This window comes from Triticum aestivum, chromosome 2D, assembly GCF_018294505.1.
Source record: "Triticum aestivum cultivar Chinese Spring chromosome 2D, IWGSC CS RefSeq v2.1, whole genome shotgun sequence".
Taxonomy (NCBI): domain Eukaryota; kingdom Viridiplantae; phylum Streptophyta; class Magnoliopsida; order Poales; family Poaceae; genus Triticum; species Triticum aestivum.
Window position 1 is genome coordinate 11769514 of NC_057799.1, and position 26232 is coordinate 11795745.

General features: G+C 42.9%; 2 protein-coding genes across 4 annotated transcripts; both read right to left on the bottom strand.

Annotated features, from left to right (window-relative positions):
* Positions 1 to 10464: 10464 nt before the first annotated feature.
* On the bottom strand, positions 10465 to 18551 carry LOC123051071 (disease resistance protein PIK6-NP). 2 transcript variants are annotated; one of them, XM_044473829.1, is made up of 6 exons: positions 17686 to 18551; positions 13898 to 15852; positions 13705 to 13790; positions 12307 to 13526; positions 10956 to 11266; positions 10465 to 10872 (listed from the first exon to the last, which is right to left on the bottom strand). In XM_044473829.1, the coding sequence occupies exons 1-3, from the start codon at positions 18510 to 18512 to the stop codon at positions 13732 to 13734; spliced, it is 2841 nt and encodes a 946-aa protein (XP_044329764.1). In that variant the 5' UTR covers positions 18513 to 18551; the 3' UTR covers positions 10465 to 10872; positions 10956 to 11266; positions 12307 to 13526; positions 13705 to 13731. The 2 variants fall into 2 exon arrangements, with proteins under 2 accessions (XP_044329764.1, XP_044329763.1); XM_044473828.1 differs by having other exon boundaries at positions 10956 to 13526.
* Positions 18552 to 21787: 3236 nt separating this feature from the next.
* On the bottom strand, positions 21788 to 26232 carry LOC123051072 (disease resistance protein PIK6-NP). 2 transcript variants are annotated; one of them, XM_044473831.1, is made up of 2 exons: positions 25352 to 26232; positions 21788 to 22175 (listed from the first exon to the last, which is right to left on the bottom strand). In XM_044473831.1, exons 1-2 carry the CDS (start codon positions 26188 to 26190, stop codon positions 22172 to 22174), a joined length of 843 nt encoding a protein of 280 aa, XP_044329766.1. In that variant the 5' UTR covers positions 26191 to 26232; the 3' UTR covers positions 21788 to 22171. The 2 variants fall into 2 exon arrangements, with proteins under 2 accessions (XP_044329766.1, XP_044329765.1); XM_044473830.1 differs by lacking the exon at positions 21788 to 22175 and adding an exon at positions 23487 to 24937.

Here is a 26232-nt window from a genome sequence, read left to right on the forward strand (position 1 = left end):
TAATGTTTCACTTAATGTTTATTAGATTTAGGTGGACTTTGGCCGGCGTTTGACCGGCCACTTTATGTTTAATTATGTTTATTTCGTGCAACTTGTCATTTTTTTCCACGGCGGCACATTTGGATCGGCCTCCCCATTGGGCGGTCAAGCTGACCCATTTTAAAATGCGGACGCGCCCAAACGGACAAAGCGCGCGTCCGTTTAGATCGGCCCGTTGGAGTTGCTCTAATCGGGTGGCCGCATGCATGTGTGCGCCGCCGCGTGCCCCTAGGAATATAAGGTTTGGGTTACGCTTAAGTCAAGTCTTCTCTAAAAAAGATGACATGTATACCATACGTAATTTGATCCAATTTGAATGACGTGTATATTTGTCTTACATGTGACCAAGAATGCGTTGGAATTAACGTCACAACAATGCATCTGAGTCACCATTTGTTGGCTGACGGCCCAACAAATAAGACAATGCGTTTGTATATTTAGTAATAGGTAATTTATCGTTCTTGCAGAAAAGTGAGTAACATGTCGTGATGCCGGCCAATTTGTTTGTTTGGCTTGATTGGGACGTTCACGGTCTACACGATGCTACACAAAGGCCGCATACAACTCACCTTTATTTGCGGAAGTCTTAAACTAATTAAGGGGATCGATGAGTCATTATATTGGCTTGTCAGTCACGACAAACACACCATGCTTGCATAATTGAGTGGTTAAGTTTTTTTTCGATAAAAAGCGCTTTTATTATCTCAAAATGATAGCATCAAGCGGATACAAAGCATTATGAGTAACACCCGGCCTCTGCATAACTAGGATGCACACAGCCCAACACGGAAAGTCTGACAAAATGAATGGAAAAAAACGACAAATCGGCGATAGTAGTCCTATAGACCGACACTATGCCTATGTCGCAAGGGATGATGGACCGATCCGGAGATTATGCTGCCACCCATATTGAGTAAAAACCACTGTAGCCACCTGCTCCAACCGCGTACACACCGCCTTGAACAGCAGTTGGTACTCCACTCGTTGTAGCGTAGACCACGTACGAAGCGAGTGCGTACAACGGAAAATAACCTGCAAAGGAGAAGCATTTTTATCATTGAAAACCAAATCATTTCTACATAGCCAAAGCGACCATAGTAAGGCGTATGCTCCCACCCGTATTAGCGTTTTGAATCTATTTGGAATACCGTCCAACCAATGACCAAAAATATTGGCGACACTTGTGGGCGGATACAAATTTGACGCTATTTGGATGATTGACCACGTAGTACGTGCAAACTTGCATTGGAAAAAGAGATGTTTGATTGTCTCTTCATGAGTACAAAAACAACACTTCTTACTCCCTGGCCAGTTGCGTCGTGCGAGGTTGTCTTTGGTTAGAACAACTCTCCTACGAAGATACCACATGAAGATTTTAACTTTTAGTGGAATCTTCGACTTCTAGATTTTCTTGTTGTTACTCACCGGTACCTCAGAATGCATGAGTGCACGATACATAGAGTCTACTGTGAATGACCCTGATGTAGTAAGGTTCCAGCAAAACACATCCCGGCCTTGTCTAATATTAATTGAATCTAGACGGGATAAAAGATTGTGCCATGACATAAGTTGGGGGCCAATTAAATCCCGCCTAAACAAAATATTGGGTGGGGATGAACTGAGCACTTGCGCAATAGTATTATTCTTTTCGCAAGCAATGTTGTACAGGGCTGGATATTGTTCTCGAAGACTAGCATTGCCTAGCCAGATGTCTTCCCAGAAACGAACCTCTGACCCGTCCCTTATCGCGAAAGACCCAAAGCAAAAGAGATGTTTCTTTGCCGCCATTAGGCCAGCCCAAAAGTGCGAGTCGCCTGGTGTCCAATATGCCTGAGACACTGCCTTTTGGCCTAGATACTTATTGCGCAGCATGGTTTGCCAAACACCATCCTCAGTAAGAAGTTTGAACAACCATTTACTAAGTAGGGCCTCATTTTGATTTGCAAGTCATGAATTCCAAGGCCACCTTGGTCTTTCCGCCTACAAACCACACTCCATTTGGTCAGTCTATATTTTTTCTTTTCATCATCTCCTTGCCAAAAAAATCTGGATCTAAAATAGTCCAGTCTTTGCAACACCCCTTTTGAGAGTTGGAAGAAAGAAAGCATATAGAGAACCATATTTGTGAGAACAGAGTTAACAAAACCAGCCGTCCTCCAACTGAGAGCAATTTGCCTTTCCAACTACTCAATTGTTTCTCTAACCGCTCCTCTACATGCTTCCACTCCGCAATGGTTAGACGCCGATAATGAATCGGTATTCCCAAATATTTAATCGGGAATTGGCCATGTGCGCAACCAAACAGGTCAGCATATTCGGCCGCCGCCTGAGTGGCTTCTCCAAAGCAGAAAAGTTCACTTTTATGGAAGTTTATTTTAAGACCCGACATTTGCTCAAACGCTGACAACGAGAGTTTAAGGTTTCGAACCTTGTCCAGGTCATGTTCCATAAAGAGAATCGTGTCATCGACATATTGCAGAATAGAGAGACCACCATCCACAAGGTGTGGCACTACTCCTGCAATCTGGCCGTCCTGCTTGGTGCGCTCGATCAGAATAGCCAACATGTCAGCGACAATGTTAAATAACATTGGAGACATGGAGTCACCTTGCCGTAATCCTTTTTTTGTTTGAAGTAATGGCCTACATCATCATTGACTTTGATGGCCACACTACCTCCAGTTACAAAATTATGGATCCACTCGCGCCATTTATCGGAGAAACCTTTCATCCTTAGGGCCTGTTGGAGGAAAGACCATTTGACCTTGTCATAGGCTTTTTCAAAGTCGATCTTGAATACTACTCCACTCATGTTTTTTTGTGCATCTCATGGACGGTCTCATGCAGGATTACTACGCCATCAAGTATATTTCTTCCTTGCATGAAAGCCGTTTGAGATGACCGGACAACATGGTCAGCTACCGATTTTAACCTATTCGTAGCCACTTTGGTGAAAATTTTGAAGCTGACATTAAGGAGGCATATGGGTGTGAACTGTTGGATCCGTTCAACCTCCTTAATCTTCGGCAACAAGACAATCTCACCAAAATTAAGTCTGAATAGGTCAAGTTTGTCGGCATGAAGGCAATTAAACAACTCCATTGGGTCAGACTTGATTATATCCCAGAAATTCTGATAGAATTCTGCGGGAAAACAATCTGGACCTGGAGCTTTGTTATGTTCCATTTGGAACACCGCAGCTCTCACCTCCTCTTCAGAGAATGGTGATGTAAGGATATCGTTTTCTTCAGTCGTGACTTCTGGGATATCATCTGTTCGGGTCTCATCAAGGGTGAAGTTCCCTTCGGCGATCGCCCCGAATAGAGATTTGTAGTAGTTGGTGATATACTTTTTGAGCTCCTCCTGACCTTCGATCCGCCCCTCATCTTGTTGGAGACTGTAAATACATTTCTTCCTATGCCGCCCATTGACGACCAATTGGAAGTATCTTGTATTACTATCACCCATCAGAATGAAATCAGCTTTGGATCTTTGGTAGTATTTGATCTCTTCTTCTCGCAAAAGACGTGCAACCTTCTCATTAGATTGATTTTTCAATTCAATCTCTTGTTGAGATAAGGTGCGCTTCTCAGCAATTTTGTCGAGGTCATCAATGATGGTACAGAGTCGTTGTTTTTCTTTTTTATATATCCCGTTGGTATGTTTCGCCCATCCAGTGAGGTGTTGCCTCATGGCCCTCATTTTAAAGTTCCATCTGTGAATAGGCGTACGACCAACAACAGGCCTCTCCCAAACATTCTTGATTATGTCTACAAATCCTTCCCGATGCATCCATCCCAATTCAAATTTGAAAGGACGACGTGCAGCTAGGTTCGTAGATTTAGAATCTAGAATGATGGGTGCATGATCCGATAACGCCTCGATACGCTCTAGGGCTCGTACGGTTACCAGAGGAAATTTTAGTTCCCATTCGGTATCCATGAGTACCCTATCAAGCTTCTCATATGTCGGCACAGATCGGTTATTAGCCCATGTGAACTGACGCCCCGACATACTCGCCTCCCGAAGATCCAAACTGTCTATCACAGCGTTGAATAGGAAGGGCCAATGAGTGTCTAAACGGTCATTATTTTTCTCTTCCTGGTATCTAAGGATATTGAAGTCCCCTCCAATAAGCATTGGGTACGGGTTATCCTTCGCCAGGTTTACCAATTCCCGAAGGAAAGCCGGTTTATGCTCATCTTGGGCAGCCCCATAGACTGCGACTAGAGTCCATGTAAAATTGTCAGCTCTGTTTCTTAGGTGATATTTTATATGAAATTCACCGATTGAAAAGGCCAACAAGTCCATGACTATTGTCAGAATACCAAAAAGAATTCCTCCAGACCTTCCACGAGCTGTTAGACTATGCCATGCATAGTCGAAACCACCTGATAGGTGATCGAGGACATGCGGGCGAAAATCACACTTACCAGCCTCGGAAATTGCCACAAAATCCAATCCATGTTCCCTTACACAATCACCGACGTGTTTATGTTTAGCCAAGTCCGAGAGACCTCTGCTATTCCAAAACATGCCTTTCATGGGGAAACTCAGATTGGTGTGGAATTCCTCGCCTTCTTGGGTGGTTTTTGTTTCTTTTTAGAGGTGTGTGATTTAGATTTCCGCGAGGACGTTGTGATGTCACAAAACATGGACCCAGGTCTTGCGTCATCCAATCCAACATCGGTAACCTCACCAACCAAGTGGGATATAAGCGGACCATCATATTTGGCATATGCTTCATCCTCCTCCTCGGTTTCGGGGTTAGGTATGGAGGCATTACACTTCAAAGAAACCTTTAATCGGTCAATCTCCATATGTTTAAGCACCCCAACCGATAAATTAATTTCATTATCATTCTTTCCAATAGAGCAACCAACATTCTTTAAGCTAGAAGAAATACGTGAATCTGAAAAGGAAAGAAAAGATTTTGCGGATAAGTTACCTGGAACGGTGTCCAAATTACGTGCAGCCTGACGTCGCATTGCCTTGTCCATAGCATGTTCGTCGGCCGGAGAAGAACCGTCAACGGAGACGGGGTGACGGTTACTACGCCGAAGGGGAGAGCTTCCCTCAGACGTAAGAGCCACCGGTGTCATCGGGCGATCCGTCGACAATGATGAAGCAGTAGCGAACATGGTAAGTGTTGAAGACGAAGTCGGTGCAGAGAAGTAGTGGACCGGGAGTATTTTAAAGGGCAAGTATTGGAGCAGACGAAGTCGGTGCAGAGAAGTAATGAAGCAGTAGCGACATTAATAAGGGCAAGTATTTTAAAGACCAATGGACCGGGAGTCCTTGTCTTTTATTCAGTCGTCTACATCCAATCAAGCCAAACAAACACAATTTACTAAGTGCAAGTATTTTAAAGACCAATGGAACGGGAGTCCTTTTTATTCAGTCATCTAGCCCCAGTCAAGCCAAACTAACAATTTTACTAAGTGCAAGTATTTTAAAGAGCAATGGACCGGGAGTCCTTGTCATCGATATTTTGTCAGATCGGGCTGGTATGTAGTATCCTGGTTTATTGGTCCCCTTTCATATTTTATGTCAAAGTTTAACTATAGATTTAACTATTAAAATGTTAATGCATGTCACAAAAATTTGTATTGTTGAATTCGTATTTGAACATAGCTTACGATGATATTATTTTTTCTACATATAACTTATATTTTATTAGTTAAAATCATGGTCAAATTATGACCCTAAATACAAGGGAACAAATAAGCCAGAATGGTGGCAGTAGTATATCCAGAAATAAGCACATGACCCACTCGAATTTTCTGACCTCGTAAGCTAGCTGCTTTGTACAAAGCGGAGTGGAGCCCTTTTTCTCTCATTTGCAAATGACATCATGGGACATGACGCCATGTGAAACATACACTCCCACCATTCCAATGAATGTAAGGCAAAGATGCACCACAAAATTTATCTTTGATCATAAATAAGACTAATATATAGTTTTGTGACTCCAAAATTATACCTTTAAAATGTTTTTTCAAATATAAATTTAATGGTATGATTTTATCACATATAAACAATATTTGATTGGTCTAGTTTCTGGTCAAAATGAATTTTGAGATGCATGCGTGCACCTTATTCCTTGCAATAGAGGGAGTATGTATGAGTAATATTGGGTCCTTTGGGTTTTTGTGGACGGGCAAACTGCCCTGTTTCAAGCTCGCATAGTTTCATTAGAACGCACAAAAGAAAATGTACGTCGTGGAGAGGTCATTGGTGTGCAGGGTCCATGGCGCGTCACATCCTGTACATCAAAGAAAAGAAGCAGAACGAATATCATGATGCATAACGCATAACGTCACCCGCAAATAAAAAAAGCCAACACATGTGTCCGTGATGCGCGGTGGCAGGCTGCATCTCACGGACACGGTGGAAATCACAGTTCATAACTCGAAACAGGAAATAGCAGTTTTCGCATTTAACCCGACGCCGTAGTAATATTTGATGTCACTAATTTCTCCCTGTACAAGAGAGAGTTCTCGTTGGCTAGCATATTATTGATCGGACCTACATGCTCGCCGAAGCTGGAAGGAAATATGTGTTGAACAAGCACACAATCAACACCCTCGACACATCGTTCTGCGTCACCACTCTATGCTCCGTGCTCTTGATCGCAATCTTAGAGTTCTTGTTTCGGTCGGCGGTGACAATGATGATTTGGTTGCTTCAACTCAAAAAATATTAGCCTTCGTCTCTACGAGGGTGAGAAGGCCTTTCATGTACACCTGGTCAGAGAGCAATTGCTCATGTCTTGGCGCCAACTCTCTCCGGAAGAGAACCGTCTGGATATCTGAAAGCGCCATACGTTGATCAAAACCGTCGTATGTAATCCCTTTTGCCTGTTCACGAGGATTTGATTTTGCAACCATTGTACGATTACTTGGTGGTCATGACCAGGAAATCTTCCGAATTTCCAAGGTCTCAATAACATACGCAAGTGCTGCTTTGGTTTAGCTGATGGCGGCCCAACAAACAAGACGATGCATTTGTATATGGCAGTAGGTAAACCCATGCATTGTGATGCCAGCCAAGCTTGCTGCTGTCCGCATGATGCTCGTCGATTTTATTTGACATTGCTCATCGAGCCATGTGTTCTGCCTTTTGCCAGAAGTACCTTGAGATGAATTAGTTAATACGACTCAGCTGCACAAAGACTTTGTGTTGCTTTGACTGAATAGAAAACCAGGACTCTGTGTTGGTCTTGAAAATATACAGGCACTTGGCAGTATAAAAACGTTCCACTGCTTAATAACTACTCAATTATGCAAGCCCGCTGTGTTTGTACTGACTGGTGATGGAACTGGGAAGTGTTTTTCAATACAGACCGAACGATTACAAAACAATCAACATGTTGTTGGACAAATTCTCCACCGAATACAAAATCGTACGGGTATTAATGAGCAGCACTGCCCCATGCTCTTGAAGGGTAATAGATCATCTAATCAAATTAGGCTCGGATACTAAGAAATACGCACCAATATTTGTTCATACATATCAATTGAGATCATTGCATACGTAGCCTAGCATACGTAGCCTTAACTCGTCACACACCTAAAAGGTCACATCTCAGTGTGTGAAACAAATGGGCGAAGCTGTCCCTTTTCAAAAAGGACACATATCTATTTGAATAAAGATATATTAAAAGTATAAAGTACCTCAACTATAATTAAAATCACATAGAGGGCTATGTACCATCGAATGATCACTGCGGTCGCCACAATGAACTGCTGACGCCCCACTATCGCCACTCGTATACTAGAGCCGGGTTGACCTTGTCGATGACATCCGGGAAGTCTTGGTGCATGCACTCCTAAGAACCAGCACCCTGGAGCCACAGCCGTCACCGTTGAATCCTTGAATTGATCTGTAGAACCTGACATCAAATCTTGCTGTCACGTACGCACAGGGAAAAATCATACCCTCGCTGCCCCAAGGAGCTGGCAGGAATCTACGTCGGAGCTCCACCTAATCGGCTTGTTCAAGCCGAGGCTTTTTCAGCAAGCATCATCCTGGATTCCGGTGTACCCACCTTGTAGGACAAAGTAAAAAAAATTATATTCTTAAGCTTTATTTAAAAAAAATCAAGTACATAGGTATTATTAACAAACATGCCCATGCCAATTTTTGTAAAATAATATGACCATATGTAGCCTGCACAAAGATGAGAAATCAAAGAGTCAAGTTTCAAAAGCTTTAGTTTTGCATAATATTTTTTATAACAAACGAAAGCATTTCTCTTTGAATATGTGGCCTTGTGTCCGTCCAGATCCAAGGAAGAGTGATCTGGTGGTCGTCGGATTGCCAAGCAAGCCCCTGGCCAGATCTGATGCCCGTTGGGCAGGACCTTTCTTTGGAGTTTGACTAGCAGTTTTTAGGGGTGTTTGACTAGTAGGTTTTCTTTTCTTTTTTTGATGGAAATTTGACTAGTAGGTAGGCACATTAATCTTGAGGTAGTATGGGCTGGAGTGTCACGGACATGTCGAATCTGTGAGGCTACCTGGCAAGGGGGCGTGGCATGAGGCTTCTTATACTACACTCTTTGCGTCGAATTGTCATCCTACCGCATAAGCGGGAGCGACCGGGCAGGCCCATTGAGCTCCATTTAGTGCGTAGGCTCTAAATGTTTATGTCATACCCATTAAACACTATAGCGACTCGGAACACTGCAGCAGGCTGGACACCACATCACACTGTTTTTTCGGTTGGCTTTGGAAAATTTCTTTGAAAGTACGAACATTTGTCTTATCAAATGGAAACATTTTATAAATTTCTAAAAGCATGATTTTTTTTGAAATTCCAATCATTTTTAGAAAATACAATCTTTTATAAGGGACACCATATTTTGAACTGTGAATAATTTTTTAAATTTCTAAACATTTTATAAAAACACGAACATTTTTTGAAACTGTGAGCAGTTTTAGAAAATGTGAACATTTGATGTATATATTTTTAAAACAGGAACACTTTTATATAAAACGGAAATGAAAAAAAAATTGAATTTTTTTTTTGACAAAATGCGAACACTTTCGGAAAATATGAACAATTTTTTCAATCCCGTACTTTTATTGAACACAAAGATATTTTTATAAAAGGCAAACGTATTTTCAAAATACAACATTTTTCTAAAATTCAACATTTCTGAAAAATGTAATATTTTTTATGATTTTGAATAATTTTTGAATTCTTATTATTTTCCAAAAACAAAATCATTTTTATAAAAGGTGAAAATTATAAAATAGGAAAACAAATTTTGAAATTACTTTTTTATTCTAAACATATTTTAAAAACACAAACATTTTTATAAAGGGCAAGCATTTTTTGAAAATACGAATATTATTTTAAAAATTTAAAGAATTTTTGAAAACCTGAATATCTTTTTGCAATCCCAAACATTGTTTCAAAAATAAAACACTCAAAGTAGATAACCAAAGAAGACTATAAAAGAAACAACAGAAAAAAAGGAATAAAATGGAACCTGAACAGGATGAGAACGTTCAGGAACATTCCCAAAATCAGCCAAACTAGAAAGAGAACCTTGCTAAGTCCACCTCCTATTTGGCGCTTATTGTCATGTTTATTTACAAGAGAAATCTGCTTGTTCGCCAAAAAGAAAAGAAAATGGGGAATCTGCTGGTATGACGAAACAGAGGTCCTGTCATTGAACACCAACATTAAAATTTAGTAACATGATTTACCCACATAAAATTGATTAGCATCCCTCATATGCACGACCACTTCGGTACGCAAGTCTTTTGTTTTCAGTTGGTTCCTTCAAATGCCATGACGTCGAGCTGATTTTATCACTCGACTTATGCGGCCGTGCTCTTTCAGTAAGTGTAATTAAGCACAACTTTTGCAAGGTGGAAACTTTAATTAATTATTCCGCTTAGGGGGAAGATCTCTGAAAGCATGTGCCTATATACCACATTGATATCCAAAGTTTGCTTGTCATAACTGGAGAAGAAAATGTGCTATCATCGGGTTAAAGGAATTAGTGGTTCTATATTACCTTAGAATCTGTCAAATGAGAATATATAGTAATAAGTGGAAAATGAGAATATATAGTAATAAGTGGAAAGAGTTCCACAAGCGATGGAACAAATACAGATCCTGTGAAAACAGAGGAAGTCCCTGATTGTGGAAACTCTGTACTGTAGCAGAGCCTTCCTCTGTTTCCACTGTTTGTACAAACTCCTCCTCTGTTCAATACAGATCCTGTCACTACCAGAAACTGCACTTTTCCCCGCGGCCAGAAACCCACACGTGAAAACTCTTCACTATAGCAGAGCCTTCTCTGTTTCCACAGTTTGTAAAAGCTCCTCCTTTTAACAGTAATTAAGTGGAAAGAGTTTTATCAAACGATTGAATATATACAGATTCCATGAAGAATTTTCGAGTCTACTACTTGTTCTGATATAGTAAAATGCACCAGGACACCAAACTAGTGCACTCCTGTAGTACCATTTAGGTCTGCATTCAATATTCTGGTACTTGTACTGCCATTTTACTGTCACTTTTCTTAGCATTTCAAACTGCTCGACTATACATGATCCAGCTAGACTGGTATAGTCTATAATATGCTACCAGTACACAAACTCTACTTCACAATTCACAACCGGAAACCAGTTACAATGAAGGGTTTCCATCAGACAACAAGTCCTTGATCAGACCATACAACCAAATCAAGGCCGGGTGGAAATGTGTGTGAAAGAAGCATGTGATTGAGACCCTCGGCGCATAGTACTTCGCCACCACCCCGCTCTTCAACCCATCACTGGAAATCAGATGAATTTTCTTTTTTAAAGAGCCCACGCTGAAATTTTTGAACAAAACAATGAGTTTAGAATAATCAAGGATGCAATAAAAAAGACTTTGGGAGAATCGCAATGTATGTACCTATAAGGGATCACTGATGTTCACGATGAATGGCGTGACGTCTACCCATCGGTCCTCATGGAGGATTTTGAGGCCTCCGATTTCATCTTGAAGAAGTATATATGGTCAGGAAGCTAGAGTCTGAATGTTGGCTTGTCCCAATGGAGACATTCAGGCTGGGGGCAGGGATGGCAGTAATGGCAGTCTGTTCTGTTCTTGGTTGCACTCTATATTTCAAGTATCTTGATCTGAGCCCAACAGCTTCCGAGGGCAGCTCGAACAAAGTGTTCCGAAAATTCCTAACTTGTCCAACGTATACAAACAGCCCATCGCTACAAATCAGCATGTTAGCACAGACTGGGTTTTTTCTGCAACAGGTGATTTAAGTACCCTTTCTGAAACTTCACAACAACGAAAATCCTACAGAAAGTAATTTCACTGCTAGTTCCTTTCATGTTATCATTAACCAAGGAAGAATTTACACTAATAGTACACACTCCATGTAGCTATAAATTATACAATTAGTACTAATTATGCATTGCTCGATTTGTAAAAGGGCACAGAAAGAGAGCAGCTGACATTGTTCTGGCAAGAGAAAAACATTTGCCCATCGACTCTATCATTTAGAAAACAGAGAATAGATAATTCTTAGTAAATAAATCAGTAATCCTTTTTTATGCTTATAAATCAGTAATATCAATACCCTGCTATGGATGAACAAGAAGTAATTTCATTTCAACAAGAAATAGCATACTCCAATGGAAATCTCACACTCTGTTCAACACTGTTCTTAAGAATATAAAGGTGGTTCCACTCCAACCATGAAAATCATACCAACATCAGTAGATCAGTACTAACTATAAATCAAACAATGCATCACTGCAATTCAGCATATTAGCGCTGAGTGAGTTTCTTTGGAACATGTTTCACCTTTACTGAAAATTCACAACAAAAAGAAGGTCCTGTAGAAATACTTTCACTGCACAATTTAAATTTGCCGATTTTGTTAATAGCCAAGGAAGAACTTACACTAACACTACATACACCATATAGGTATAAATTAACCATTTGTAAAAACCCATGGAAGGTAATCAATTGACATCTGTTGCGGCATGAGAAATAAATTTGCACATAGTCTGTCTCCCACACTAATGAAAACAGAGAATGGACAATTAATAGTAAATCTCATTAAAGTATTATGTCTCAGCAATAATAAGTTATTTAATGTCAATAAGAAACACTCAAATAAATAGCACGGTCGAATGAAATAATTGCTATAGATACTATAAGGCGCGCGCGCACACACCGAGTTAACTTGCATAATTCAACTGTGCTAGGGAAATTACAGTCAGAGAACCGGCGGAGCACTCACCAGGCAGCTGTCCGGTAGGTCGCCGGAGGCAGGCGCCATGCAAAGGGTTGAAGTTGCAGTGGTACTTCATCGCCCTCGCCGGCTCGCCCGGGTAGAGCCTGGCCTGGTCTCTTCCCTCGCCACCGCCGGCCTCGTGGAATCCTAACATGTATCCGTTGCCTCGGACACCGGAGATGGTGGCCTCGAGCATGCGGAGCTCAGCCGTGCGGACATGGGCGCCAGCCATGGCAGACGCCATCGAGGTGTTGTTATCTTTTCTCTTGGTGTGGCAGGCAATGCGGCCAAGGACGGCTTGCAAGTTTGCAACCATCTCCACTGCTCTGCTCTGCTCTTCCTCAGCAATTTCTCTCTAGTATAAGATTTTTCAAACTTTGATTGTTTATCTTCTACAGTGAAGTTATAAAATGCTTCAAGAAAGAAATATATTCCTAGTCCTGCAAAACTATACAAATGACAGACTAGCAATGGAAAACCGAACAAATTTGGTGCCTTGAAACGTTATGATGGAGATGTGTGTCAATGTAATGACAACCCCATCAAAACAGAAATGAGCAATATGATAAGAAAAAAAGGACATTATTAAAGAGTCATGATTTTTTTGTAAACATAAAGTTTATACGGTTGGACCCTCCTCCTTTATCCGGGCTTGGGACCGGCTATGAGTAATTTTATTAAGCATAAGCTTAGCATCAACATCATAGGCGGAGTTCCCCCACCTCCCACACCCCTAAAAATCCACCCACAGGCAAAAACCCAAACAAAAATAAAACTACAAATTGCATAAAAGCTCAAACCTATTTTTTTGGATTTTCTTTGCTTGAAGCAATATGACACCACGCGTTACAAAGCAAAAAATACATTTTGGTTTAAAAGATATTTAAAAAACAATCAATAATAATTGAGAAAAATAAAATAGATAGACGCATAAGTTCTGGAAAAAGCAAGCCCCTCTTAAGCGAGAGAAAAAAGCACACGTAGAGCTATAATTTTTTTTTTTTGGATTTTCATACACTCCCCGCACCCCTCCCACTGCCTTTTTTTGGTGTAAGACAAATAGTGCATGAATATTTTTTTGTAATTTTCCTTTTTTTTGTCTTTTTCTTTTCTTTTGTCCCTCTAAGCCAAGAAAGAAGCTCAAGGAATAGCGAGTGTCGTCGATCCATGTTGCCATCGGCCATATTCTAGACGCGCCGCAAGTCGCCAGTAAACAATGACAGAGCCTACAAAAGAAGACGTCACAAAGTATAAGCATGGTTTTATGAATAAGAGAGGGAAACACATTCTTTGCATGTGGTGTATATATACATAGTCTGGTATCTTTTTTCTTTTTGCGGGAACATAGTCTGGTATCTTTAAATTAGTTCTTTCCTAACGGGAAAATAAACTGTATGTAACAACCTGCAGGCTGGTTCTTCAGTCTGACACTCACTCCTCGCCGTCCCTGCCGTCGTCAGACTCTGACTCCTCGCCATCACTGTCCATGTCTTGGGAAGAAAGAAAGAGGGAGTAAAGGTTGATCAGTGTATATATGAAGACAAGCATGAAGGAAATTAAGGAAAGACAAGCATCATGGCACTCTTTAGTTACGTACCTACTGCGTAGACGTCATGCCTGGGGCTGTTAGGATGGGCATCGAGGGCCGTCTCCAGTGCAGACCTAGCTTTCTCGGCCTCCTCCTGTCGCAGTACCGAAGTGCAGAAATCGACACGGACCAACCGAAGGGAAGGCAGGTCCGCTATGCCCGTGTCAAACCAATCACCGCTGTTGTTGCCGTCTGCTTCCTCTTTTGCGACCGGCAGACCGGTACGGAGCTTAACATGTGTCGCCTTGGGCAAAGCTCCTGGCTGGAACACGACTTGGCCCGGCGAACTGGACCACAAGTAGAACAGTGTCAGACAACGGAACCCATCTGCTTCGACCAGTAGAGGCCCCTGGCGGAGGCACTCCAGTAAGAGAATCTGAAGAGCCGGCAACCTTCCAAGCAGTCTCAGATCCACCTGTCGCACCTCCGTCAGGCCAATTTCTAACCATGAGAGCTGCGACATCTGCGAGGGGTTCTCTCTTATCCATGCTGGCAGCCTAGAGAATCTCAATACACCACGTGCTTTCAATTCCCGGAGACCTCGAGGGGGAACCCACTTTTCCCCCAAGAGATCCATCATTTTAGATCCACGATGATTACTAATGGTTACACTTTGGACGTTGGACATCTCCCCTAGTGACTTCACAAAAGCTTCCTCCAACTCCAAGCTCAAATGCTCAAACTTAATTTCAAACTTCCTCATTCTTTTCATGTTGCCCATCTCTTTCACAATGCTTAGAGAGTCACCATGGATAGAACTCAACTCTTCCATTGCTGTCAGGTTTCCAATCCCATCTGGAAGACGATTGCAACTTCTACTATAAAGTAGGCACGTCAATCTTCTCAGTTTAATAACACTCGATGGCAGTTCTTCTATATCAGGGTTTCCACTCACATCCAGCACCTGCAAAAACTGCAGCTTTCCAACCTCTTCCGAGAGCTCACCTAGTCCTGTATTGGATAGGCCTAGGTACCTCAGGTGAACTAAACTCCACAACTCCCCAAGGTTATGATCACCAAGTGCACATGTACTCAAATTCAATACACGTAAAACAACAAAGCTTGAGAGACGAGATATCAGACCAGTAGCGGGTTCAAATGTTGCAATGGACCTCACTTGTACCATACTCACAGATTCGAGAGGTGTGGTCTCATGCTCTTCTTCATTAATCTTCTGGAGGGATAGCCTGCGGATATTGCACTGAGATGACATGCTACCATCCAGTATACTGACAAAGTTCTCTTCCCTTGACAATTGACAAATTAGATCCAGCACACTGTCGTGTACACGGCAGGCATGTACAATGCCATAATTATCGTATACCGGCTGGAGAAGGCTTCTGTTCACTAGCTCATTAAAGTAAGTTTCTCCAATCTGAAAGAGACTAATTTTTTCTGTTTCACATTGGATAAAATTCTCAGCAATCCACATCCATATCAGCTCATCTTTCATGACCTCGCTATCTTCCGGAAACATGCTTAGATATAATAAGCATGTCTTCAGATGACACGGCAGGTCATAATAGCTGAACGATAGTATCCTCAGCATCTCCTCCACACTGCGGTCTTTGGTAAGTCCACGCCCAATAGAATCTAGCAAAGCCTTCCACTCATCATGTGAATTTACTTTTTGGTTGCTAGCCAAAACACTCGCTATAGTAATAATGGCTAATGGCACACCACCACATTTCTTCAATATATCCCTAGATACTTCTTCAAATTCACGAGGACACCCACTCTCATGAGAAAATATCCGTTTATGGAAGAGCCTTTTGGAATCATCATCACTAAGAGGTTCCATTTGATAAACTGAATCATTAGTAGACGAGCAACATAATTTAGATATATCGACTATACGAGTTGTCGTGATTAGCCGACTACCAGTATTGTTACCCTTGGAGAATGCGTAGTTGATGACTGTCCATAATTTCGCATCCCATATATCATCAATTACAATGAGGTACCTATAGATGACCACATTAACGTTATTCGTGTGTAAACATGGTAAGCCTACAAGTGTCCCATTAAAGATAATCTATCTTTATGAATGGGACATATGATTCTGGAAAAAACTTTAAATAGTTAAGATGCAATGAAAAAATATGAACTAATTGATGGATTAACTCTCATGTCACAATCAAAGTACATTTAGGGACATATGTTTTGATATCGCCACAATGATAAGACCGATCCTCAAGCTACAATGATGTCCAGATTATTATATATAGTTTCCTTCTATAATGAGAAAATATAAGGATAATTTTATGGATTGTTGTGCATATATATAGAATATACTACCAATTATCTGTATTAATATATAAATGTTTTTGTATACCCTTTATTATTTTATATCCTTTTATAATAAAATATTTGCATGTGAAAGGGGCGTATTGCCGAAAAGGCCAGCCATATGGTAGGGAGTTTGCGTGCAATTCACTTTGTAGTATCTTATAATCTGTAATGTAATATAATCAAAGTGATAAAAGTGGTACAACTCATGCATTTTTTTAAAGGAAAACTTCCGATCTCTATTCATCAACTATGAAGGTAGTACAGAGAAAACCAAAAGTAAAAAATACACCCAGGTTCGTAGACCACATAGTGACGACTGCAAGCACTGGAGCGAGCCGAAGAATAATATGTGAGGATCCGGCAAGGAGGAAAAAGAGTTGAAGGGGAGTCCCAGTGCTCCACCATAGACTATATCTTAGTTATGATGCATAAACGAAGACAATTATTTAATAAATAAGAGCGTCACCAACCGGAGCCCTCAAACATCTCATTGGACGACCCGGTCACTGTCCGAACATGATATAGAATATTAAAAAAGCCACCCAACCATAATCCTCACTTTGTCCGGACGTGTCCGGTCAGTCTACAAACCCTCATATCCAAGACATATATGAGGAGAATATGGGGATGTCTGGGCAGGGTGCCACGTCGGATTTGGCCCAGCTTGGACCACCTTTTCTCTTTCTTCAATCTTTTTTTTTCTCACTCTCCCTCACTTTGTCCGGACAATATGAGGATAATGTGAGAAGTGTGGTTGTTTTGCAAGGAAAGTAAGGGTCCAAAACGGACGTGCTCGGGCACTGACTCGGCACGTCCGTTGACATACGAAGAACCAAATTAAGCAATTATGGGTGTAGATGCTCCACACAGAGAGTTACCATATCTTAATCTAATACACTTCTTAGTGCCAAATGCAAGACAACTCAAGTAATTTCACTCATGAAATAAATTAAATGAGAGACTTTTTTTATATAATGCTTGGATGACATATTTAATCCGTATGGTATAATCTAAGATATAATGCCTTGGACATTGGGAGTGCTGTAATACAAGGTATTTTTTTCAGGTTAATTAAGTGGCACAAAGGAATCAACTACTAATTCTCCAAGGGTAATAATATAGTCAAACATCAGCCATACACTTGATTACTTCCTATAAAACATATAGTCAAACATCTCTATTTTCTATGGATCTAGCTTCTGTGTCATCCTAACATGTGGATCTAGCATCTCGGCTTGGAACAAACAATAAAATGAGGTAAAAGTTATCACTGTGCTAGAACAAAGAGTCATACTTGATAATGATTTTTAGATGATGTATGACCTACCACATACATAGTCATAGTAGGAAGGGGAAAAATCGAAGCTGCTGTAAAATCTACAATATTTTTTACCTCATATTTTGCACACTGTTCCCCAACTACCAATGGAATGAAATTTTATAATGAGATAGTTGCCATCAAAAAGTGAGTGACACTCTAAAAAAAGGTGAGTGACAGGTGATACCTCTTCTTCTCGAGAAGTTCCCGGAGTTTGTCGATGAGCAGTTGCTCATTCAACATGATGAGCTCACTTCCATTCACGCCAAGATTAAGAAGGATATTTGTGAAAACCGTCTTTGCCTCAGCCTTTCGACCGACAGGAACAAAAGCCTTGCAGTCGTAATCGCCTCCGATCTTCTCATAGACCGTTTTGACAAGAGTGGTCTTGCCCAATCCTCCAAATCCGACAACAGAGACAATCTTCAAATTCTTCTTGGACATGTCATCCCCCTCCGAGAGCAACTTCATTATCTCTTGGTCCCTTGTTCCGGCAATTCCAACAAGCCCTGTTGCTTCCGTGTACATAGCCCCAAGGCGAGGATCGATGGAAGTCACAGTAGGGAGGTTAGCGACGGTAATGTCGACATTGTACCTTGCACGCCTTTCAGCAACTGCTTGGACTTGCTTATTGATGTCCTTGATCGCATCAGCGATCTCATGGCGAGCCTTCCCCTTGGTGAACAAGCCGGCCATCTTCTTCGTGAGCCGCTTGAGCTTGTTAGAGTTTGCTGCAGCCTCAGAGCTCTCGTCGACATGGACCAGGAACTTGTCGACGACGTCCTCCATGTCAAAGGATAGCTCCCTCACCTCCCCCGCCCAAAGCTTGACCTGCTCGTCGAGCTGGTCCCGTGGCACCTCGGCCACCTTGCGGAGTGCAGCCTGCATACTCTTCATTTCTTTCTGGAGAGACTCGACGCCTTCCCTAACGCTGGACTGCAGCTTGTATTCCTCGGTGAGGAGCTCGGCCAGCTTGGTTAACAGGGAGCCCATGGCGCCTGTTGCCAGATCCATGGCTCCCTTGTTCTTAAAGTTATTTGGATTGTTGTTTTGTTGACAAGCTCCGTTGTGAGCGTTTGGTTGCCGCAGCGCTGCTTTTTATAGAGCCCGGGGAAGTTCACAGCAAAGGTAGATCAATCATGCGAAGATGAATTACTACACGTAGTACATTTATTTGGCGTAGTAACGTGCAGTGATAATGCATGTAATTTCCACATGTGCAGGACCAGACCACGCATTCCAGCTCATGATCTATTGAACCAGCTCATGACTTTCATTGCACGCCGGATCAGACAGCTCGTCGCCGATGGCTACGTGTATCCGCACATCACTGTTCGCATTTAAGACATAGCGTCGGTGATGTTCACACATGGAGCGGAGACGAAGGCAAGCAGGCAAGCTGAAGCTTTCGCCATAAAACCACCGGCCAAGTGGGTGCGGGGAAGAGTCATCGATGCACCAGCAGCACAGCGCGCTCCGGTTAGGGTTAGTGACAGCAGCGAGAGTGATCTGACGGGACGCGTCATGCTTAACTTCATACCAACACAAAATAATACTATTATTCATAGAATTAATCTGCTGTGTTGCATGCACGTGTGACGTCATACGTTGATGTCAGCAATTGATCAACGTGACACTTGTTTTCTCTTGACACTCGTCTAAATTATAAATAAGAAAATTATAGTATATATATACCTTCTAACCACCAAATATACGGTACAAAGTGCAATATGTCAATATTTTTATCAACACATAAGTAAATAGGTAGTCCCTCCATTCATAAATATAAGTCTTTTAAGAGTTTTCACTACGGACTACATATGGATGTATATAGACATGCTTTAGGGTGTTACGCAAGCAACGGCCCAAACAATGCAAACGTGTAGGCCACTTCCTTCCACACTCCGTGGAACTGGAGGATAATAACCAAATACGGAGTACTTGGGTTAGTGAACACTCATCCTTCATCGTCATCCTTAACGTTGCCTTCACCATCCAGCACATTTGAATATTTCTCTCTTGATTTAGACGGAGTATCAGCTCTTTCATTGACTTCATGTCTAGGCCCCCTCGCCTCTCTCCTCGTTCCCCTCCCGTGTCTCCCCGCGCGCGACCGGGAGGAAACCCTAGCCGCCGCCGGCCGGGTCCCCCCTCCTTCTCCACCCTCTCCCCTTGCCGCCGCCAGAGAGCGCGGCCAGGCAAAGCCTGGTCGTCGCGGGCGGCCGCGGGGAGTCCCTGTCCCCTCACGCGTCGATCTCGGGGCGGGTCGGGGTGCCCCGCTTGACGGCGGGCGCGGCAGCGCGGTGGCGCGCCGGTGCAGTGCGACGGCAGCATGGCGGCGGCGTGATGGGCGTCGTGTGTGTGTGGGGGGGGGGGGGGGGGCGTGCTTGGGGGCGGGATGCCGTGGCGGCTTGGCGGCAAGGAAAAACTCTCCCCTAAGCTTCACCGATGAGCCTGCGGATTCGCCTCCCCTCTAGTTGTTGCTTTGGCGGCTGGTGCTGATGGGGTGGGGGGATGTCCTAGTGCTTTCGCTCTGGCTAGTAATTTAGGTTAGAGTTTTTAATCCCCGCAGATGCGGTGGTCGGGCGGATGGTGGCGTTTCTTCTTCAAGTTTGTCTTTCGGGCTCGATCCGCACAAATTTCGTTTATCGGAGTCAACGGAGCTCTGGGGTAGATTCCCGCCGTCTCGTTGGAGCGGCGAGGTTTTGATATCTTATACTGCATGTTGCTTCAGATCTTTTTAAGGGTTTCACAGCGACGACTAGCGCTCGTCTTTAGTCCTTAGAGGCATGTGAACAAAGACTTCACGGCCGTCATCGATAAGATCAAGCCAGCTCTGGTAGGGAAATGGCGACAGCGGCGCGTCGACGACTCGTCCCGGTGGCAGTAGTCGTAGTCCATGGTATAGGGACACCAATGTATATTTTGTTATGTTTGATGTAAGTTATACTTTTGCTTAACTTTTTTTTATAGATCTGGATCATTTTCATAATAAAAATTTAACTTAGGACAAATATAATATACTAAAGAAAAAGTTGGAGTTACAGAATTAAACTGCCGCGTTGCATGCAAATTTGACGCGATATGACCATACCGACAATTAATCAACTTGACTCTTTTTTTTAGGTTTGTCTAGATTAATACTCCCTCCGTAAACTAATATAAAAGTGTTTAGATTAATAAAAAATTCTTATATTAGTTTACAGAGGGAGTGGTATTCAGAAAATTATACGGTACCAACTGCAGTATGAGGGGCAAGGCGAGCCTCGGTAAATTAATATTTCAGGGCCCCCACGGCGCGTGCAGACGAGCGAGGAAGAGTCCTCGCCGCGTCTGGGTCCGCACAGAACAGAATCAACCACTCACGAGTCACGGGAGTCAGGTCGGCAGCGCGTTGCCGATGTCGACTTGTCGTCGAAGCGCCTGTTGGGGCAAAATTTCGTGTTTTGACCCTTTTTGGTATAAAATCGGGATCTACCGCCAGGACGAACGGCGGTAGGTTGAACAGGCCACCGCCAGGTGCGCCGGCGGTAGCCTGTGTACACCTACCGCGCAGAACCCATCATTTTCAGACACAGAACTCTGGCGCGCTTGCCGCAGCCTACCGCCATCGCAAAAACAACCCCATTTTATGTCACAGAACGCTGCCGGGCGGCGCACCACACCCTACCGCCACCCCCAGCGGCGGTAGGGTGGTTAGGACATGTCAGCCCAGTAACGGCTGCCTGCCGTTTGCTGCCGTCAACCTACCGCCGGAAGCCACGGCGGTAGCCTGTTCAAACATACCGCCATGAACCTTGGCGGTAGCAAAAGGGTCAGATTTCAAAAAAGTTACAAACAGGGGTCAGATCCCGATTTTATACAAAAAGGATCAAAAAAACGAAATTTGGCCGCCTGTTGGTGAGCAGCGTCCAAGACTTCGCACCCACAGGTGCACAGCGACTAGCCTGACCAGCGTCTGGGTCTGCACAAATAGTGGCCCTGGCCCTGGAACGGCAGCAGCCGCTAACTGTACCATCTGAAATGGACTCAGCAGCTACTCCCCTTTCCAAGAGATCACGTGTGTACGTCAGCGTGTGTGCAGATCATGTCCCCATTGTAAGAGATAATGTTGATATTTTGTATTGAGTAAAATGCACTCGTGGTCATTGGACTTATGCACAAGCAGGGATTCGAACCCGAGACCACATGCTCGAGTGCCAGTAGGCTAACCAGCTGCAGCAGCAGCGTCGCTTTGTTGCTGCTCGCTTTAAGTTCCCTTTGAACGTGTACATGTACGCTCGAATCGATCAATAGACGACCGGCCGGACCGGCGGACTTAGATGCTGATCCACAGATGGCAACTACTACCTCTCTTTTAGTTTACAGGGCGTGCGCGTACCCCTAAGTCGTCAATTTGACCAACCTAATACAAGTCATATATTACAAAAAATATACCAACATAAACTTTAGATGGAGGTAGTATCTAGCATGGACGACTATTTATAGTTTGGATGGATCGACTCGCGCCTCACGCAGGAGCCTAAACAAGTGAAGTACGGAGTACTTATGATTAACAGCTAGCTCTTCTTATTAAGTAGCAATATCTCTGAATCTGAGACGGAGCGCGTCCGCACCCCCCATTGATCCATCTCGTTCGTCACATGCCATGCGCATAGCTGCTTCCCAATGCCTCACCTGTTTGTTGAAATGGAATCTCGTCAAGTAGCAGCTAGCTAGTTGCATCCCTGCACAACTGATCCACGCATGCATCACGCGCTTAACCGCGGTACTTAGTTCACTACTCAAGTACTACTTCAACAGAAGGTGGAAGTTGTCATGTGAGTAGTGAACTATTGGGAGCATTTAACTCAACACGTATATAGTGGAAGCTTTTAACTCAACACGTATATATTTCAATTACTGGAAGCTTTTAGCTCACGTGACAGTTTCAACGCAACAGGTAAAATTTTCCACTAGGTAAAGCACAACGCTAGAGTAGTACAGCTGGTTAGGCGGCTCGCAGGCTCGCACATACGCGAGAGCTCTGGTTTTCGAATCTCCGTTCACGCGTCATTTTATTTTCGCTCTGCTTATTTCTCTCACCCACTGGCAGGTAGGACCCACATAGGCACAGAGAAAAAAAATGAGCTGATGAGATTGTTTGACCGGTCAAATAGATGAAATACGGAGGTATACGATTTGACAGTGACCGTATAATCACCTCAACACGTATATAGTGACAGTATTGACCGTATTTTTGAGTACAGCGACCAAAGTGAGCGTATACCATAAATTCAGTGACCGCCAGTGCATTTTACTCTTTTGTATTTGCACTTTCGTTTTTGGTTTCTGCATGTAGTAGTGCGTGGGTGCGATGCATGCGAGCCGGTGGTGTTAGCGAGAGAGGTCATGCCATGCAGCTGGCACTTCCGTGTGACGCGGTGCTGCGTGGAAGTCTTGAAGCCAAAGGGCTGCATACGTTATCTATAGTTAAAAAAAGGAGCTAATAGCACGGTAGGTCCTAGAATTTGTTGAAGATGTGATGGTTTAGTCCTACAACTTGTAAAAGACAACTATTAGGTTCTAGAACTTGTCTCAGATGTGCATGTTTAGTCCTGAGCCAATCACACACAATCAAGTAGCGCCTGCTGGACCGAGCCAGTCGTTCGCTGGACATTTGCAAATACCCCCTGCCTGTTTTGTGAAAGCATCCTGCTGGACATTTGCACCACGATGCTGCCGCTGCTGCTGCCCAAGTCGTGGCTCGAGTGGAGGAGGGGGAGCGCGCTGGGGCCCAGTGGCGGTGGCCTGAAGCTGCCGGGCCACCCGAAGCTGACGTCCTCGTCACCGCCCACAAGTAATTGCATCGGGCCCAGCAGCGCACGCCGGCGTCGACATGAGGACGGTGGCGTCCTGCTGCCGCAGCTTGGCCTGCGCCGCTGCACGTACTACCCGCTACTGATATTTATGTGCTTCATAGATACTGGGTGTTCAGTCGTGTAACTAGTGATGAGAAGGTAGGGTTTGGAGAGTGGTTTGAGTTGGCAGTGAAATGTATGTGCTTCAGAGATACTAATATGTTTTCCTATGACAGGATGAACTGTTGATGGCGAGCACAGGGATAATTGGACACAAGTGTAGGCTTCTGATCAATCGGTTAGTGGCATTCACATGTCTTGATAAATATAGTTAGTTTCTGGATTTACTAGGATCAGAGTCTTGCACATTGGATATCTTCAGAAAGCACCCAGTGTTTGGCTAAGTCACAGGATTCAAATAATTGAGTACAAGGTATATGTATGTTTCATTTGATTTACAAGTTTTATGGTGAACAATATGTCTAATGAACTACTAATCCTAACCAGTCCTCTGCCGATCCTCATCCTCCTCCTCTCTCTCTCACTCCCCCTGTTTTCAAACATCATCGACAAGTAGCAGTAGCAGCAGTGGACCAGTGGTAGTCCTTTGCACAGTCTACACTCCTCTGTATGCAATTTATAAAAGCTAGAGAAAGAAAGGAAGAAAGGGGTGGCATGAGTGAATGCCTGCATCTGCATTGCTCCACCTCATATCATCTATCTCATCTGAGTAAATTGCATAAAACCACTACTTTAAGGGCTAGGTTTGCGAAAAACACTAGGATATAGTTTCTCTGTCATAATAAAAATAAGTACACTTTTTCTAGTATCATACAAGTGATAAGATTGATCCTTGACCACCAAAGATCAAACGTGGAACGTTAGTAGTATATCATCCCACCCATTATAGACCAAGCCTCCCATACAACCATGGGGTTTTGTGTATAGTAGTTTATCATTCTGGGTGGCTTCATATACTATTTCAAACTCTAGGGCACCACAAAGTGAACTATGTAAATGAAAAAATTGCAAATGCGAACATGTGTACTTTTGGCATATTTATGAAATTATTTGATATTCTACACAAGAAAGCAGTGCTAAAAGTTTGCACATTGGAAAGTAGTATGTATATTTCCTAGATGTTCATGTATACTTCCATACTATCGCTTCATACTCACCACATACACTAAAATACTTTGTAGATTGTATGGAACACATGTGGGTGTAACTACAGCCGATAGTAGAAAAAAATAATATATTATGTTATTGTATGCAAGCTTGTATAATACTCCCTCCATTCCATAATGTAGTGCCTATAGATTTTTACAAAAGTCAAACATTACAAATTTTGACCATATTTATTGAGAAAAATAGGCATATCTAGAATACCAAATGCACATCATTGGATACATAATGAGTTGTATTTTTAGATTGTACATGTTTGGTATTGTAGATGTACATAGTTTTATCCATACACTTGGTCAAAGTTCATAAATTTTGACTTTCAGAAAAATCTATAGGCGCTAAATTGTGGAACGGAGGGAGTAGTTTATTGTACACGCTACCACCCCGATTTTGTCGCACTCCTTGAATTGTAACCTATTTTAGTCAAAAGATCACAATTACTAGGTGGCAAAGAATGGAAGCTACTCTAAAATATCAAATATTTTGTAACTAAGAAATACTACCGTTCAAATTATAAATCATTGTTTGACCATTCAAATTCATGCTTTGACCAAGAATTAATCTGATAATAGATGATTTATGTTACATAAAGCAGACACTATTATATTCATATTAAAAAGAACTTTCATATGATTATGATTTTTTAACCATTGACGAAACATTGTATGAGAAATGTACCATCAAAGCATTAATTTGGAAATTTTAACTTTTCTTATATTCTATAACTGAGGGAGATTTACACGTAACTTCACAACTACAGTAAAACATAATATTCAACGTAAGAGCTAGTTTTCATCATTAAGTAAGTGACATGTGATATGTACGTACCTCTTGTTCTCTAGATTTTTTTGGAGTTTGTTAATGAGTTCTCTTTCATCCAACATGCTGAGCTGACCTTTGTCCTTGTCGGGATCAAGATCATGTAGGATGTCCATGAAAACCTTCTTCGCATTAGCATTTCGACCGACAGGAAGAAAAGCCCTGCAATCAAAATCTCCCTTGATCTTATCATAAACTGTTTTGACAAGAGTTGTCTTGCCCAATCCCCCAAATCCAACAACAGAGACGATCTTCAACTTTTTCTTGGACATGTCGTCCCCCTCTGAGAGCAACTTCATTATCTCTTGATCCCTTGTTCCGGTAATGCCAACAAGATCTGTCACTTCCTTGTACAGAGCCCCAATGCGAGGATCGATGGGAGTCACGGCAGCAGGCTTAGAGACAATATTGTCGATATTGTACCTTGCACGCCTACCAGCAACCTCTTGAACTTTCTTATTGATGCTCCTGATTGCATCGGCGATCTCATGGCGGGCCTTCCCCTTGGTGAACAGGCCGGCCATCTTTTTGGTGAGCCGTTTGAGCTTCTTCAGATTGGCAGCAGGCTCAGAGCCGTCATCGACACGCACCAAGAACTTGTCGACGATGTCCTCCATCTTGAAGGAGAGCTCCCTCACCTCCGCTGCCCAGATCTTGACCTGCTCGTTGAGCTGGTCCCGTGGCACCTCGCCCACCTTGCGGAGCGCAGCTTGCATGCTCTTCATCTCTTCCTCAAGAGATCGGACGCCTTCCTTGACGCTTTCCTTGAGCTTGTACTCCTCCTTGAGGAGCTTGACCAGCTTGGGCAGCAGGGAGCCCATGGCGCCGGTTGCCATACTCATGGCCATGGCTTGCTTATTTTTTTGGTAGCTTTGTTGTTTGGTTGAGGA